Here is an 18,719-nt window from a genome sequence, read left to right on the forward strand (position 1 = left end):
CAGGCAGCGTGCAAGGGAGATACAAAAAAAAAGGGGGTGGGGAGATGGCAATTGGGGACATGACGTTAGAGACAATATCAAAGCACAATGCCCCTTTAAACACGCCCAATACACACATTTCTGGTAGAGAGTCACTGATACGCCAAATAAATAGAAGGTTCCCTTTGGGTAGCATTAGTGCTCAGGTTAACGGGGTCTGGAGAGGAATGGACATAATAGAGCTACGGCAAAATTATAAGCTTTAGTTTGGAGCTAAGGACAGGGGTACAGTTAAGAACAGAGAAGCAGCATGGACCAAGTTAAGAGAGAATAAGGTGTTAAGAGATTTGTACTTTATGCTCCAGATTAAGATCAGGGTTACCCCCAGAAGGGCAGAGCTTCTGTTCCCTTTAAAGAACTCTGAATTTTCAGCAAGGGCAGTCCTCCTCATAAATGCACCACTATTTGTTTTTTTGTCGGGAGGGGAGATGCACCTGCCTTTCAGAGAGTTCTGAAAAATGACAGGAGCAATGGGTTCATCCAAACTACCTTTTGTGCTGTGTTACTAGGCACGGTTCTGGGCTTTACAGCCCCATGTCTGAACGTTTGTTTGCTTGTTTGTTTGTCCCAGTGCTTTCCTTGCAAAAAACTGCATTTCAACACTGAATAGCTCGGTTTTCTGCCAATTGCCATTTGCTCTGATTCAGCGGTAAAACGTGGTTTTTCCTGGGGAAAGTGACAGGAACCCCCCCCCCCCCCCGGACACAAAGCTTTAAAGCACAGGCCTGTGCCTGGTAAGTATGGGGCAAAAGATAGCCTGAATGAGCCCAATGTTCTATTGGGAATAGACTCAAGCTAGGGCTAAGCAATTTGTTACACAAACAGAAATAAGAGAGTGAGAGGGATGCTGCAAACAAAAAACAGCAGCAATCACTGTCTGGTTGACATCCCAGCCACCCCCAATAGCAGCAGCTTTCCCCAGTGCTAGAATGCCAAACAAACCCCTCTCTCAAGGTGCCTGAACAATTAGGATTTAGGGCAGGAATCAGCATGAGCAAACACACCCAGTCAAAATTTGGGGATCACGCATGGCTGCAATCATCAAGGAAGTTAAGCCCTCAATAGCAAGGCTTCTGGAGTGATTTTGCCAAACTGGCTTTGGAAGGGAGCCAGCTGCCCAAGGATGTTTTAAAAGCTGGAAAGGAACATTGGCAGGCTTTGGCTCGCACAGCTTTTTTTTATTATTTATTTAAAAAGCTGAAAATACGGTCCAAGGCTTTGGGCAAAGGGATACCAACTGTCTTATCTTGCCTCAAATTCTTCCTCCATGGCCCCCAATAATGTGTTCCTAGCTGGCCCACTGTTTAAACTGAGCTTTGATTGAGAAGAGATCCAACAATGGGGCAAAAAGATTTAACTAAGACCCAGCCAAGTTTCCTGAGGGAAGTTGGAGCACCCTTTCCCACACAGAGGTATTTTTCTTTACATATATCCAACTTCAAGGCTGAAGACACTGGCTGTGTACACACCATACATTTAAAGCACACTGCTTCCCCCAAAGAATCCTGGGGACTGTTGTTTACCCCTCACTGAGCTGCACTTCCCAGCACCCCTAACAAACTACAGTCCCCAGGATTACTGGGGGGGGGGGGGAAGTCATGTGCTTTAAGCGTATTCATAGCTTCCCCCTGAGGCAAAGACCAAAATGGTACCACCACCCTCATTCCATGTTCAGAAGCCAACTGGACTTTCAACTGAATTTTACTTGAACACTGGTGACTTGTCCAGCTTACTGCAGGACAAGCTGGGCGTGCAGGCCAGGCTGCGTTGCAGACACAGCTCTGGCCTCTCAACCTGTCATCACCTACTGCCAGCCCCCAAGCACCTGCCACCTGACTCCATAACAGGCCCTGCCCAACTGGCTTCCTAACACACACAACTGAAGCAAAAGATGATGCTCATAGTAATGTGGTTTTAGCAGAAATGATATAAAGGATTAGGTTAAAATTGATTTTTTAATCGGTGAAAGACGAGAATTACAGCATATTAAGATAAATTATTAGGATAAAAACAAAGCTGGAAAGGATTTGCTGAAACATCTAATTGAACTGGAATACAAAAAAGGGAGGTGTGAGGAGGTCAAGGAAATAAGCAAAGGAAAGAAAGTTATGTAAAGGTTGGATCTGTTTTGTTTGTTAATTGTTTGTATTTTTTCTGTGTTTTTTTTGTCTTGTCCTTTTATTTTTTTATCTTTGTAATCTTTAAAATTTGAATAAATACTATTTAAAAACAAAAACAAAAGATGATGCTCATGCCATAATCCACACATGACTATGTCAGTGGAGTACCTGTGTAGGAGAAAGCATCATTGTATGAAGCAGGCTTAAAGACATCTTTTGATCCCACACTCTCCTATGAGAGGTGGGTGGGAGGAAAGAAAGAAAGAGAATCAAGGACAGATTGAGAGGAGGAGAACCCAGCTGGTGATTCTCTGAAAGGATCTGTCAGAGACAGAGATGGCAGCAGAAGATACAGATGAGAAACCCAGAAATATTGTCGGGTGCATGCGAGGAGGAGAGTCCCTCACAGAACATTTGAAATTTCCTTTAACACTGACCAAAGGTTACACACAGCAGGGATGTAGAGCTATTTGGCTAGGATTTTGTTCACCACCTGCCGACAAAAGTATAACCCACTTTGAGTAGGGCAAACCACAAGTTATAGCTTTTGCAATTTAGCAAAGCATGCTCAAACTGGCCTCTCGTTATATGGATAAAACATCAGTCCCAAAGTCTGGGGTTGGTTTGCCACAGACAACACTTTCACTCTCTCCCCCTCCAGCTATTTGCCCTCTGAAAGTGCTGCTTACAGTAAACGGCACCAATTTCACAGGGAAATATCAGCTTGTGGGAAGGTGCGACTAGGAAAATAGCACAAGGCCCCATTCTGGTGTGAGGCCTTGCTGTGGATTAGGAGACTTCTAGATTGGAGGGCCATGCTATTACTATATTTATTTCCTTTATTTTTATTGCATAATTAAATTTTCTCTGTGTGTTTTGCTTTTTTTGTAGTTGGTTTTTATACCAATTTTTGAAGCCTGCCCTTCCTTCCAAAGGAGCCCAGCACAAGCACGCTTTTCAAAAATTGTTGTACCTCCACTGGTGGAGGCAGCATGCCTCCGATTACCAGCGGCTGGTAAGCGCAAGTGGGGAGGGCTCTGTTGCGCTCAGGCCCTGTTTGCAGACTTCCTTGAGGCTTCTGGTTGGCCACAGTGAGAACAGAATGCTGGACTAGATGGGCCACTGGTGTAATCCAGCAGAGCTATTCTTATGGTCAGAGAGAAACCGTTCTCTGCTGCAGACAGTTGGCTTCCATAAATTGGAGGACAATGAAAATAGCAACCCAGGGGAATGAGAAAGATAATAAAAACAGGGACCCTAGGTGTGTGAAAGTAGCCACTGATGTCACACGCACATCAGTGTTTTAAGGCATGTTCACACATTACACTAAACACAAGTACAAGCTGTTTCTACACAGGCACATGTGTTTGTGTAAAACAGCTCAGCTCCTGCGTACATAGACTCGTCGAATGTTACATGTGAATAACTGTACGAGTGTGCAGCTGACTTATTTGTGTTCATAGGTATGCTGACATTGAATGTAACATGTGAACGCCACTACCTGCTGCCATCTAAGAGGGACATCTAAAGAGAGCTGTAATCACAACACAGCCACAATGTGAGAAAGATTTTTAAATAATAATTAAACTTTCAAAGCTTTGCTTTGTTGCCCTTCTTAAAGATCCAGAGTCCTCATTTTAAGTGAGTCACACTTAAAGACCAGTCCCTTCCTCAGCACAAAGAGTACTGAGCTCAGTGGCATGTTGAACTGCCAGTCCTTGAACACAGTCAGTAGCATGTATGTGAGAATTGCACAGCAGCAACGGAGAGAAAAACTGAGTGCAAGGACACAGGAATAATGCAAAGGTGGGGAAGAGGGGAGGAAGGTTGTCAAGCGTAAGATCCCTCTATTTCTGTGTTTAGAGGGATATAAGAGCTGATCTGCCGTGCTTTATCCCCCTAAAACGCACAGAAGGCAAACTGGAAGGTGAGGTGGAGAAATGAAGACAGCAGGAGAGCTGAAACTCACAGCCTGGACAGCCATTTTGAAAACACACAGGAAGTTATTGTGTGATACAAGATGGCCGACCATCATGAAGGCAGGCTTTGCATCCCACTGGATGCTCTCGGTCTTCATGTGTGAGTAGTCAGTTCCAGTAACTTTCCCACTAACAACACCCCATTGTCTTTTTTTATGAATATAGTTTCTTAACTGCCCTGAGCCACATCCACACCATAATTTTAAACACCAGTATACCACTTTTACAGTCATGGCTCCTCCATGTCTCAAAGCATCCTGGGAACGGTCATTTGTTAAAGGTGCTTAGAGGTAGGAGCTCTAATTTCCTAAGTTCCCTAACAAGAGCGGTTAACAGTAAAACCACTCAAAAATTGAGTTCTGTTAGTTCCTAGCAACTCTTAGTACCCTTAATAAACTACACTTCCCAGGATTCTTTAGGGGGAAGCCATGACAAAGGAGTATGATAGCACTTTAAATGTACAGTGTTGATGTGACCCTGGTCTAAACTATTATAGCTTGGGCACCAAATGAAAAACAACAAAAGGCCCTGAGGCATCTTAAAGACCATCAAACATATTATGGCAGGCACTTTTGTGCACCAAGCTCATGCCATAATAAAGCTGTCAGTCTTTGAAGATGCCACAGACTAAACAAAGCAATTGCTTTGGAAACTACCCCAAAATGAAGATCAGAATGTTCTTACGGACAGACCATCTCCCTCTCTGCTTCTCAGAGGACAGCACATTTCCCCACCACCACCACCACCCAACCCCCCCCCCCCCCCGCTCCCAGCTGCTTGTAGGGAACTTACAGTGTCTGATAGGTGCTGTCCTTTGCCTTGAGGAATTTCACCACGAAAAATACAACGGCTTGGAGGCTGAGCACCAGAATGATTCCCCCGATGAAGCTGGCAGAGTCAAATCCTGGTGGGTGGAACTCCGGGGAGTCAGTTAGCGGAGGGCTGGCCGTTGTACCTAGGGGGAGACAGAGCAAGGGGGTTGTGAAGGTACTTGGCAAAAAGGGAAAAGGCTGTAGCTCAATGTGGGAAGAGTATATGCTTCGTATGCAGAAGACACCCCTGCACAAAAATACTAGAGAGCCACGGCCAATCAGTGAAGACAATGCTGGTTTGACTTGCATGTTCTTAAAAGAGTTTACAACTGAGAGATCATATTCTTTACTTTCCTACCAGTCCATTAACTAACTATTACTGGCCCTTCCAGATTGAGTGGGGGATTTTTTTTGGGGGGGAGGGGGAAGCGTGTATTTTGTATTGAATCGCTTATACAATAATATTTAAGCATTTATAGGCTGCACTTTTCATAAAAATGCCACAAGGCTGTATACAATACACAAAATGACAACAAGATTTTGTTTTCATATACAGGTTCCAAAGATGGAGTAACGATTAGTTCCGTCATAAAACCCCCCCAGCTAACAACTTATTCAAAAATTCAGCCACCTCTGAGCAGTCCCACATGTGCTTCTATGTACCAACTACACAGCAGCCCCTCCAACACAGTGAAGATGGACCTGTGTGCACAATGGAGAGCAGTCCCGGAGTAAGATTATCAGTACTGTACTAACTTTAAAGAGAGCTCTCGAGTTTGAACTGACGAAGACCTGTATGGAGGCTTGGCCACAGACCATATAACACCTCTGCTCAGAGATCTGTACTAGTTGTTGATTTGCCAAGCTCAAAGTGTTATTATTACTGCCTGGAGGCAGTTGGAGGATGGATGGCGGCTAATGGATTGAGGCTGAATCCTGACAAGAAAGAAGTACTTTGGGGGGGGGGGAGGATGGCAGGTATGGGGGACTCCCTGGTCCTGAATGGAGTAACTGTGCTCCTGAAGGACCAGGTGCGCAGCCTAGGAGTCATTTTGGACTCACAGCTGTCCATGGAGGTGCAGGTTAATTCTGTATCCATGGTGGCTGTCTACCAACTCCTATGCCGGCTGAGAATCTACCTGCCTGCACACTGTCTTGCCAGAGTGGTACATACTCTTGGTTATCTCCAGAATTTCCTGCAGCGTACAGGGGGTACCAAGTCCCCTGCAAGTCTTATGATTATCTGTCGCACAGAAATTCCAACAGCCTCTGCAGCCTAAATTTCCTGCTTTTGCCAAAAACTCCCCCTAGCAATGTTAATGGCTCACAGTCAAAAATCCCCTTAAGGAACAGTTCAAGCTTTCCTGATGGTGAAAGAGATTAGGTGGCTGGGGCGGGCAGTGTCTGAAATGGCACCTCCTGGCCAACCTTACCCCTCCCTTTACAAGATGTAAGGATCGAAAAGCATCATTTTGTTGCAAGCTTCTTCTTGTCTTCCACCATGCCACGCTAGTCAGCTCATGTACAGGTCCTATTGCAAAGGCTTAGCTGCTAGAACTTAAACCTTCGTTCCATGAACTGTGCATTCACCACCCAGCCAAGTGTTCCCCATCACAAAAGCAGCCACGCAATGCTGCAGCATTGCTACTGAAGGGGTGCACTTTGCAAGGAAACAGAGGAAGCAGTTAAACACAGTGTGGGCAAGACTGGTGTGGAAGCCGAAAAACAGGAGCCTTTGCTCATGCAGAGATAAATGAGCGCATACAACTTCCCGTCGGGAGCCTGCGCTGGATCAATAATTCACAAGGATTCAGGATAGAGTTACTCACTTTAATTAGCCCAAAGCTCTTCAATTCTTGCTCTTCTTTTCGGCAGGAAGATTCATTCTCCCTGAGAACACATCCATCCATCTCTCCTTCACTTCTTTATTAGCTAGCTTTTCCCTTTCCGTTCCTTTGGCCTGCCTTGTTAAGCTTTCTCATCCAAACCAGCGACGGTGTACAGAAGAGTTGCCAGGCCTCTTGGCAGTAGCAAAGGGATCTGTTTTATTTTATTAAAGCCCCTTAATTTTCACCTGAAATAGTGGTGGGAAGTCTTGCTCTCTTCTAAATTGCTGCTAAAAGCACAGTCATTTTTCAAAGGTGAGGTCTGAATGAGCCTCCGTGTAGGATTGGGAACATGTTGTGGGCTTGTAGGTGGGAAGATTTGGAGCTAAATTCTAAGCAGAATCTGAACTGAATCATCATCATCATAATAATAATAGTAGTAGTAGTAGTAGTTTCCCCAGCCACTCTGGGCGGCTTCTAACAAAGTATTAAAATACAATAATTAATCAAATACTAAAACCTTTCCTGGGACGCAGGTGGCGCTGTGGGTTAAAGCCTCAGCGCCTAGGACTTGCCGATCGAAAGGTCGGCGGTTCGAATCCCTGCGGCGGGGTGCGCTCCCGCTGCTCGGTCCCAGCGCCTGCCAACCTAGCAGTTCGAAAGCACCTCCAGGTGCAAGTAGATAAATAGGGACCGCTTACCAGCGGGAAGGTTTCCGTGTGCGCCTCTGGCTCGCCAGAGCAGCGATGTCACGCTGGCCACGTGACCCGGAAGGGTCTCCGGACAGCGCTGGCCCCTGGCCTCTTAAGTGAGATGGGCGCACAACCCCAGAGTCTGTCAAGACTGGCCCGTACGGGCAGGGGTACCTTTACCTTTACCTTTTAAAACCTTTCCTAAACAGGGCTGCCTTCAGATGTCTTCTATAAGTCCAAATTGTTGGAGAAGCACACTTTACCCTGGATACAATCACACTGAGACTCTGGGTTTAGGAAAATAGGAAGGATCCTAGTTCTACTTAGGTAAGGTGGCGATGCAATCAACCATGTTTGCTCTCACGTCTCAAGGTAAGCTTTGGTCCTGTTCCCCGAGTGACAAGTGTTTACCACAACAGAAGGGCTTGCTAAGGAAAACAGCGCCTGGAGCACATATGACCACCAAGAAGCCGCTCTGCATTCCCCACTTGGAGATGCTCTAGCACTAGCTCACCAACATTCAAACTCTTCCCTTCTCCAATGCGCAAAAGACAAGGGGACTCACACTTACCAAGTGTGATGATCTCATGCTCCTTAGTGGCTGGCTTTGGAGGCTCTTTGGTGGTTGGCTGTGGAGGTTGCTTGGTGGTTGTTTCGGATGCTAAGAAAAGAACCATCATTAGCAGGGGGGTGGGGGGGAGGTCAACCCACACCTCTTTCCTACAAGAAAATTTCCCTACCACACATTGCATTATCCAAGCAGATCATCACATTAGAGAAGCACACTCAGAGTTATGCACAGTCGGTGACAAGAAAAGCCACACTACATTTATATAAAGTAGAATAATTAGAGCAAACTAATAAAAAAGTAGCCATTCAAATACCTGAAGGGAAGAAGACAAAGATTTGTTATCTACTGCCCCACAGGACAGACCTAGATCTTAATGGAAACCATCTTGCCTGTGTCAAGATACAAACGGCTCCCAATGTCTGCACTTTCTGGAAACTACCAAACATGGTAGGACAAGCTTTCATAGCTGGATAAATGGATATTTGCCACGAGCGAATATTTTGTATTGTTTCAGTTTTGTTTTAAATGCATCTGCTTTTTGTGATTTAACTATTTATTTATTTATTTAGTGCTGTTTTTATTTAGACAGCTGTAGAACATGAATAAATAGACATAAACAGCTGTTAACATCAATAGCTAGGAATGAACCCTTATGTACCTTATAGCAAGAAATTCCATAAAGAGGCCTGATAAGATGTCAGTAAGGGCAGCCTATATTGGATCAGATGGGCAAATGGTTTGAAGAGGACTCCTCCAGCTGGTCATGTGAAAGTGTCCTATATGTCAGAGATAAAGAACCTGTGGCCCTCCAGATCAGGGAGTCTCCCCACTAGCTACTTTTCTGATCCTTCAGGGAGGAAGTGCCAGCCCACCCAGAACAGGACGTCTCCCTAGTTCTTTCTTGCTTCTGTATCAAGAGTCAGAAGCGACAAAAATGTTTGAGGAGGTCCTGGTGATCAGGTTCCAGAATGAACAGGCAGAGGCAAAGGTCCTGAGGCAGATGATGAGGCCTAACGGACAGCATGGTGATCAGTGGTTGGGCAGAAAAGCATTACCTTCACACCTGGAAGTGACATTGTAAAAGTGACACTTCTCCTTGGCTGGCTCTCCCTTCACAACACAGTTACCGGAACCTGAGGATAGAGGAGAGAAACCAAGTCACATTGAAAATCCTGCACGTCTCCCCTCGGCCCCAAACACACATTTCCCCCACTGTTTTATACAGGGCTACACAACCAGAAACAAAGTGAAAGCCCTATTCTGGGGTTCACATCACGTGACTGGCATCATGTGCCATGTCTGCTGTCTCCTCTCCCACCCCTGAACGTTGGGTGAAGGTCTGGAGAGAGGAGTCACACATAAGATCGCTAGCCAATGAGAAGTCCTCCATATGTTGCTGAACTACAACTCCCATCATCCCTGAACACTGGGCCATGCTGGCTGGGGCTGATGGGAGTTGCAGTCCAACAACGCTTGGAAGCTGCCATGTTGGCTACCCTCCATGGTCACACCCACACCGTATGGCTTCCTCCAAAGAATCCCAGGAACTGCAGCTTGTTACAAGTCCTGGCCACATAGACCTACAATTCTAAGCACTCTTATCATAACTCCAGGACTGTTAAATTGGTCTAAGAATGCTTCAAATGCATGGTGCAGATGGGACCTTAGGCTCCGGGTGCGATTTACAATCCTGCTTGCGTAGAGCAGGCTCAGGTCATCTGATCTTCCCCCTCCCCAACGTGTGTGGAAGACGGGGCTGATGCAGATGCAAGAGACGGTGAGGGGAGCTAAGTAGGCATCACCCTGCTGCCCTCCTCACCACACAGTTGTGATGGCAAGAGGGAAGCATACCTGGAAAGGGATGCTGCAGTCAACAGCAAGCATGATTTAACACAGGAGTGAGTGAGTGAGTGAGTGAGTGAGTGAGTAAATACAACAACAACAACAACATCTTGCCCAGCTGACTGGATTGCTCCAGCTACTCTGGGCAGCTTTCAACAAATATAAAAGTATAATAAAACATCAAACATTAAAAACTTCCCTATACAGGGATACAGTGGTACCTCGCAAGACGAATGCCTCGAAAGACGAAAAACTCGCAAAACGAAAGAGTTTTTCGTTTTTTGAGTTGCTTCACAAGACGGATTTCCCTATGGGCTTGCTTCGCAAGACGGAAACGTCTTGCAAGTTTGTTTCCTTTGTCTTGCAAGTTTGTTTCCTTTTTCTTAAAACCGTGCATTCACTTCGAGGAGCAACTCATAGCACGTGGTGTGGTAGCCTTTTTTGAGGTTTTTGAAGACTTTGGTGATTTTTGAAGCTTTTCCAAAGTCCGTGCTTCGCAAGACAAAAAAAATCGCAAGACGAAAAAACTCGCGGAACAAATTAATTTCGTCTTGCGAGGCACCACTGTACACAGTTGTATTAACTAGTAGCACCTTAGAGACGAACTAAGTTTGTTATTGGTATGAGCTTTCGTGTGCATGCACACTTCTTCAGATTCACGAAAGCTCATACCAATAACAAACTTAGTTGGTCTCTAAGGTGCTACTGGAAGGAATTTTTTTATTTTGTTTCGACTACAGCAGACCAATACAGCTACCTACCTGTAACTTGTATTAACTATATAGTAAAGAATGTGGAGTAGGGAATTAGCACCAGAGGAAACCTGACAACCCAAACCTTTCCTGAAAGAAGGATCCACTCTAGAGTTTGCTGGGTGGGAGATGGAACTGCTGTCCAAAACCCCTTCACCTGAGATCAGGGGTTGGGAACCTTTGGCCCTCCAGACAAGGGCGAAGGAAGGCTAACCAGCACCCAGTGGGGGGGGGGCAAACAGCCTGGAGGCACATGTGCTTGCGGCGTACACATGCGCGCCGCTGCTACATACTGCGCATATGCGTGCCCCGTACGTAGCATGCACAGTATATAGCGGTATTGCGCATGCCCTGTGGGGCAGTTTGCCGACGGCGCTGCTCAAGCGCCATATGGACAGTGGTGGGATCCCTCCACCGCTGTTGCAGTCACAAGCGGAGAATCCTCCGCACACGATAGCTGCGCGATTTTGGCAGCTTGTGCTGCTCCGCCCAGGCGCAGCAGGGCGAGCCCCCTGCAGGGTGCCTTCTTGCCACCCCCCTTAGAGATGGCACCCAGGGGGCACCGTCCCCGCCCACCATTGGCTATACTTCCTGGGACTGTTTGAGCTACATGGACCAAAGGTCTGACTCAGTATAAGGCAGCTTCTTGTATTGGGAAGCAGCCGTAGCTCAATGGCTGAGCATCTGTTCTGCATGCAGAAGGCCCTGGGGTTCTTTCCTTAGCATCTCAGTCTGGGAAAGAACACAGTCTGGGATCCCGGAGAACAGCTGCCGGTCAGTGTGGACAATTTTGAGGTGGATGGACCAATGGTCTGACTGAGCATAACGCAGGTTCCTACGTTCCTAACCCAATCTCTCCCATCCCAGTTCACATCTTTCGCCATGCCCTTCTTCCACCTGCTGTAGCAAGTAGGGCTCCAGGTAGTCTGCACACCTGATGAAGTGGACAAAAGGGCCAGGTAGCAGCAAGGAAATGGGCAGGACACCACCCCCTGTTCCTTCTCCGTATGAAGATAAGCACTTCGGCAGGAGCTTCCAGGACAACGTTGTGAGATAAGAGTTTGTTTCTGAACCAGCAGAGAGCAGAAGGCTGTATCTTTGTGGCTCCCATCTATCTATCCCCCTGGGGATGGCAGTCATGGCAACAAACGAAGTACACAAACCAACACAGATGCAGAGCTTGAGGCGATTCCACTCAGAGGGGTAGCCACAAACTCCCAGCAAAATGGAAGGAGGGATTTCCAAGTATCAGCCAGGGCATAGACCTTAAAGTAGCAAGGTCCTTTGCTTTTTGCTTTCAAGCAAGACAAGCAGAAGGCAGAAGGCCATGTAAAGGATGCCGGATCAGGCCTAATGCACCCTTTTCCTACTTGTGACTCCCAGTGACTTTAATTCAGAGGCATATTGCCTCTTGCACATCCAGCAAGTCAGGGACTGAGTGGTCCTTGGAGAAGGTGGCAACTGACGAAGTGCAAGGCATAAGCGCCAGAGATTCTGGCACCTTCAGTGAGAAGGGGCTGGTGGCCCCATTGGAGAGCCAGAGCCAGCCAGAGAAGACAGTAAAGGGCTGGGTGCACCATTTTGTGGCTTCCTCACATCTTGGTAATGTGTAAGGTGGGGTGGCCCCTGCAGACTGCTCAGAGAAACAAAGGGAAGCAGTCAGGCTATTGGTCAGGCTATTTCTCCATCTAGTCCAGTATTGTCTATCCAAGTCTCAGAAGAGGGTCTTTCCCATCATCTGGTTGGTGCCGAATCCTTTTAACAAGAGATGGTAGGGATTGAACCTTGAGACCTTCTGCATGCAACGCCTGGTCCTAGGGTATGGTCTGAAGGTCCACAAAGCCACCAGCTAAGCAGGTTTGGGTCTGGTCAGTGCCTGGATGGGTGACTACCTGGGAATTACATTGTCTTGGTTTCAGTGATGCATGAGATGTACATATTTACGGCTGCCAGACGTCTGGGTTCTCCCAGACACGTCCGGGAATTGCTCTGCAAAATGGCGTCCAGGCGGATTTTTGCTGAATTGGCAAAATGTCCTGGAAAACCCGGATGTACGGCAAGTTGGGCTAGTTAAAAAAAATAAATCTTTAAAAATCAAAGAAAAGTCGCAAAATGATTTGGGGGGCACTCAACAACTTCAATTTTCACTTTTGGAGATGTACACAGCATTTCCACTCCATGGATGAAGAGACGTTCAGGTGCTGGAAGAGCTTGACACACTTCCTGCTCTCCTTGATGACCTCCACCCATCCTCTCTAGCTCTCCAACTGCCTGCCCCTTACTCCCAAACCATTTCTTCTCTTCCATGCTGCCAGTCAGAGTAGACAATATTGAGCTGAAGAAGTAACCACAGCGCAATGGCAGAGCACATGCATCATCCACTGAAAAGAAGTGGCAGGTGATGATAAGTCAGAGCAGACAATACTGAGCTAGGTGAGCAAATCATTGGACCTGGCAGCATTATGTAGCACACACACCACGATGGAATTCTTCAACCATCTGGGGGAGAAGAGGGAAGCCATTACAAAAACTCAAAGCACTGGGAAGATAAGGCAGGGAAATGGAATTACTTTAGGCAAATATGTTCCACTTTGCAGAGAACGTGTAGAATCAGGCCATTCTTTGCAAGGTGTATGAACTGAGTTTTTGGCAAGCATCCCCCCCCCACCTGCCGCAGCTCACCTGGCTTCTCCTCAGACTCTCGGCAGTGCATCCACACGCAGTTCGTGATGTTCAGAGTAGCATCTCCTTCAATGCACTTGTCACATGACTCCAATTCTTTGCATTCTCCTGCAAAACAGCAAAAAAGGAACAGGCTGAGTTTTCAGGCAAGTATGAATCCTGCATTGCCACTTTGGAGCAGGCTGCAAGAGAAAACAAAAAACAGGAAGTGGAGCACTATGTGGTCTGGGGTTGTATAGATACCCAACGGCCTGCTGATTTCTGGAGTCTTTGCCTCCACATTTTGCCTGTGGTCCTGTATGCTACAGCCCCCACTATTAGAAAAACTGTAAACACACACACACACACAAATATACACAAGCCTAGATATATCAAATCCTCTGGTATCTGACACTCACTGTGCTATACTGCCTCTGAACATGGAAGTTTTATTTAGCTATCATGGTTTGATTTGATTTCATGTCAGTGGTACCTCTTGTTATGTACTTAATTTGTTCTGGAGGTCCGTTCTTAACCTGAAACTGTTCTTAATCTGAGGTACCACTTTAGCTAATGGGGCCTCCCACTACCGCTGTGCCACCGCTGCACAATTTCTGTTCTCATCCTGAGGTAAAGTTCTTAACCCGAGGTACTACTTCAGGGTTAGCAGAGTCTGTAACCTGAAGTGTTTGTAACCTGAGGTGTTTGTAACCCAAGGTACCACTGTATTCATAAAATGCATATGCCACTTAATGGAAATAATAATAATAATATCTCTTAACTGAGGCCCAAACCATCAGCCCACTAGGCACTAACTGCTGTTTGGTCAGCAGCCATTCCAGCCAGCCATGAGAAAAACAATCACATAACTTTTTGGAACTTTAGCGCTTGAATTTTTGATTGCTTTCCCCCTTTAGTATCCGGTCTATCCGACTTGGAGCCCCCGGGCAGGCAGGGACTGCGGTAGTCTGGAAAACATCTGTGCCATGTTTCTAAAATGCTAGGTGCTGTACAAATCACCACCAACGCCATCAGTTTTGTTATCAAGACACTGTGAATTCTATTATCATCTATAAATACAGAAATATTTTTAAAGCTGCTGTCTATTACAGCTGTGGCAACATGCTAGAAGAGTACCTAGCTGTCTGGAGGAGATTGCACTGAATGTACCGTACCTAGAAGAGCTGCCTGCATGCACAACACATGCGGAATGAGCTCTCACCAAACTCGCCTGTTTTATGTATCGATGCTGACCTGCCAGTGGCGGAACTGCCAAGAGTCTCTGCATGCTGGAGCACAGATAAGGCTGCAGCGCATGAAAGCTTATTCAACTTTTATTAAACCCATAAATGTTGGATTACATTTCTGCCACTGCACTCCATGCTCAATAAGTCAGCTGGCCTTCGGGAGACGAAGGCTTTCGGTTGAACACGAGAAGATCAGAAACTGTCGGTGACCTGACTTTCCTTACATCAGGAGTAGGGGCCATTTGCAGACCAAGGGCCCCATTCCCTCCTGGGGCAGCCTCTCAGGGGCCACGTGCAAGTGTTGGGCAGGGCCAAAGGCAAAAGGGGGTGGAGCAATGAATGCACACACCCCTCTCTACCCTCCCTCCAGGCAAGTTATCAGAGTTCAAGGACACATTCCAGACAAGCAAAAGCACTCAAAGAGGCTGGGAAGCAGGGCCAGTGAGGGGCATGGCCTGGGACAGTTCCAAGGGCCGGACAGAGTGGTGTGTAGGGCCACCCAAAAGCTGGCAACCTCTATTACAAAAAAGAAGAAGAAAAGGATTCAAAACGCTTCAAAATGTGGAAACTTCCCATCACTGAAAACTAGATGGGTCTCTAATACAATTTGCAAACTTTTGAAAAGTTATCTGCTTCACATAGGCTAAGTCATATAGACCTGCTTTTATTTTATCTATTGCTTTATTACTACACCAATTTCCCAACTTTCCTTCAGGGAGATGCCAGTGCCAGGCATAGTTCTCTTTCCCAGCCCCTTGTATCTTAGTGGGTTGTTTTGTTTTGATTTTGTGTTTTTATATTGTGATTTTATGTTTTAACTGCCCTGAGACCTTTGAGTATAGGGCAGTATAGAAATTTTAACAACAACAACCCTTGCAAGCTAGGCTAGGCTAAGAGAGGGGAAGCCAAAAAAGTGCCCTCCAGATATTGATGGACTCCCAGCTCCCATCAGTCTCCGACAGCATAACCAACGGGGAGAGATGATGGGAACTGTTGTCCAACAATGTTTAGAAGACATCATATTGGCCCAGCCCAACATGCTGCCTAATACCGAGTGAGACCATTGGTCCATCTAGCTCAGTATTGGCTAAACTGAGTGGTAGAAGCTCTCCAGGATTTGAGACTGGGGACATTCTCCGCCCCACCTGAGATGCCAGGGGTTCAACCTGGGACTTTCTGCAACACTGCAGATGCTCTACCACTGAGTGGCAGCCCTCATAACTGTCCCAAGATCACTCGGTGAGCTTTGTAGCTAAGAGGGGATTTAAACCCTGAACTGCCAAGTACAACACTCTTAACTGCTAAACCACACTGTCTCTCTTTTTTGACAGCTGTTTCCTTTAAGTTAACCATGATAAGCAGCAGCAGTGAATTATGGGGCAAAGCAGTTATACAGCCAAGAGCAAACTATTTCTATTACCCTTCCTTAAAAGGGCCCACTTGTCATATTTAAAACAATTTTCAAAATGCTTCCAAGCAAGAAACTTTACACACACACACAGCCACAAATGCAGCTTAGCTGCAAGAGAAACTATGATCCCAGCTACGTCAATGTAACCTTCCCTTCCAAGTGTGCCCAAAAGTTCCTGTAGCCTTTGGTGAAACCCAATACGACTTCGCATCAAGCATGACCGAATCTAATTAAAGCCCACACAACACTTCTCCATTTCAGCTTAGGGCTGGTGCAATCTGCAGGCTCAGGCTTTTCATGTCTGCTTCCAAACCCTTCTCGGTCTTCCACTCTGTACGCATTTTTAATTATAATCCTAAATTATATTTTTTGACCACCCTTCAACCCAGGTTCTCACTCAAAGAATCCTGCGAAAAGCAACACGTAAACAATGAAATCATTTTTAAGATAACCAACTCATAGTTCAGTTACAAACACTTCATTTATTTCATTTATATCCCACCTTTTCTCCAAAGAGCTCAAGGTGGCAGACGTGGTTCTCCCCTTGCTTTCAGAGTTATAGATTTCTTGCTAACATCTAGCCTCCTAACAATGGTTTCCTTTAGTGAAAACTTGCGAATCCTCTTCTAGAATAGATGGGGGATGATGGGAAAGAACGAATGGTTAAACTCCCCCACCCACATTCCTTCTATCTACCATGACATACATTAATCCTAAATCCTATTACCATGGAATGCCATCTCTTTATGGCAGCCCCCTCCCTCGCCCCACATCCACGTGCTGACACTCAATTTTTTAAAAAGAAAAAACGAGCTAGAAAAAAAACACATGAGTCACAGCTTATTAATAGCAAATCCGTAGCTTTGTTTTATGAAATCTACCTAGAGAATTCTTTTCACTCCCCCATCAGAGATTATGCTTCAGCATGCCAATAGAACGAGATTCAAAAGAGGATTTATACTGGCAAGTTTCTCTCCCGGTCATAAAAATATGCTATGATAATTTTACATACGAAAGAAAGCAAGGTATGGAACTAATTTGGGGAAGGCAATAAAAGAGGTCAGTTTCTGAGGATGCTGCATTTTTGTTAGGGCCCTCCAGTTGTTGTTGGATTCTTACTCCCATCATTCCCAACCACCATGCTGACGGGGGCTGATGGGCGTTCGAGTTTGACAACTAGGGCACAAGTCCTTGTTCTAATCAAACCTCAGGTGCCTGAGGGTTTGGTTTTTTTAGCCATATGTTAAAGAGCGTTTTACCAGGACCAGGGAGACCAGGGCCAAAATCCCCACTTAGCCATGAAGCTCACTGGGTGATTTGGGACCAGCCATTGCCTCTCAGCCTAACAGCTTTTAAAAGGGGGCAAGATAAATTCAGGGACGCGGGTGGTGCTGTGGGTTAAACCACAGAGCCTAGGACTTGCCAATCAGAAGGTCAGTGGTTCGGATCCCCGTGACGGGGTGAGCTCCCGTTGCTCGGTCCCTGCTCCTGCCAACCTAGCAGTTTGAAAGCACGTCAAAGTGCAAGTAGATAAATAGGTACCTCTGGAGAGAAGGTAAACGGCATTTCCGTGCGCTGCTCTGTTTCGCCAGAAGCGGTTTAGTCATGCTGGCCACATGACCCGGAAGCTGTACGCCGGCTCCCTCGGCCAATAAAGCGAGATGAGCGCCACAACCCCAGAGTCGGCCACGACTGGACCTAATGGTCAGGGGTCCCTTTAAGATAAATTCACTGCAGATTAAGGCCACTGGTCACCACGGCTGTATGAAGTCTCTACCACCTGAGGCTCCATCTCTCTAAATACCAGTTGCCAGGGAACAACACAGCCTTTGTGTGTTCTCCTCTCCAAGACCCTGCTGCCTTTCTTCTCTGTTTGATGAATAGTTTTGTTGATATGTGCAAATTTACACATCAGCCACACAGCAGTTAGTTAAAGGATATTCTGGGCATAGGGTTAAATATGAGAGAATGTATTGCCTATCCTTGAATGCAACCACACTTTATTTCTTTATTAAATTTATATCCCACCTTTCCTCCAAGGGGCTCATGATGCTATATGTAGCTCTCTTCCCCCTCCCCATTTAATCCCCACAACAACCCTACAAGGCGAGGCAGAGACTGGACGACTGGCCCAAGGTCACCCAGTGACAGCTTCGTGACCGAGCGGGGATTTGAGCCCAGATGAGCTCTTGCTCTAAGCTGAAAATGTGGCAGTTCTGTGCGAGCAGGACCTCTGAAGAGGTCTAACTGCGCTGCCCCCAACCCTCCAAATATCCTTTAAAAAATCACACTGGTGAGATGTATCTAAGAAACCTGCCAATCAGCCTGCTCCCACAGGGCTTACTTCCGAGTCGGCACACACAGGACAGGAAAGAATTTGGAATTGGGGGGCAACGGTAAGCAGGTAACACCCACTCACTTGGAGCTGACTTGTCAACAAGCAATGGATAGGTGTCCAAGTCAGCGTGAGTCTTTTCTGCTCAAGCGAATATACAAGTTAACCAATTACCTTTCCACGGTGGAAAAGTTCAAAAGCTGACGGGGCCTATTGCCATGGATACGGGATTCTGACTACAGAGCTTTGCCTAGCAGTGAGGGACTGGTACTGTAGCCAATCAGGAAGCGGGACTTTGCTCTTCAGATTTCTGGCAGGTTTCGACAAGTCGAGTTATTTTTATCGTGGCAAAAGGAAAGATGCTCACAAATCAGATGCTTTACTTGACTCCTCTGAATCCTGGCATGCTTTATCGGACAGCAAGAGGCATGG

General features: G+C 46.4%; 1 protein-coding gene and 1 long non-coding RNA gene across 3 annotated transcripts in view; one reads left to right on the plus strand and one right to left on the minus strand.

The window, feature by feature from the left end:
• The window catches only part of CD164L2 (CD164 molecule like 2), a 37,548-nt gene that overhangs the window by 9,175 nt on the left and 9,654 nt on the right, over nt 1-18,719 (minus strand). For both annotated transcript variants that reach the window (XM_079986487.1, XM_079986486.1), the window contains exons 2-5: nt 13,316-13,423; nt 9,095-9,172; nt 8,040-8,129; nt 4,931-5,093 (exon numbers count right to left, since the gene is read on the minus strand). In XM_079986487.1, the coding sequence (XP_079842613.1) occupies nt 4,931-5,093; nt 8,040-8,129; nt 9,095-9,172; nt 13,316-13,423 (439 nt within the window). The remainder of the gene's footprint in view (nt 1-4,930; nt 5,094-8,039; nt 8,130-9,094; nt 9,173-13,315; nt 13,424-18,719) is intronic.
• LOC307221774 lies at nt 2-5,585 on the plus strand. Its single transcript, XR_013841500.1, has 2 exons — nt 2-4,238; nt 5,507-5,585. It is a non-coding gene; the product is annotated as an uncharacterized lncRNA (long non-coding RNA).

Source organism: Podarcis cretensis (assembly GCF_951804945.1).
Source record: "Podarcis cretensis genome assembly, chromosome: 8".
Classification (NCBI taxonomy): Eukaryota; Metazoa; Chordata; class Lepidosauria; order Squamata; family Lacertidae; genus Podarcis; species Podarcis cretensis.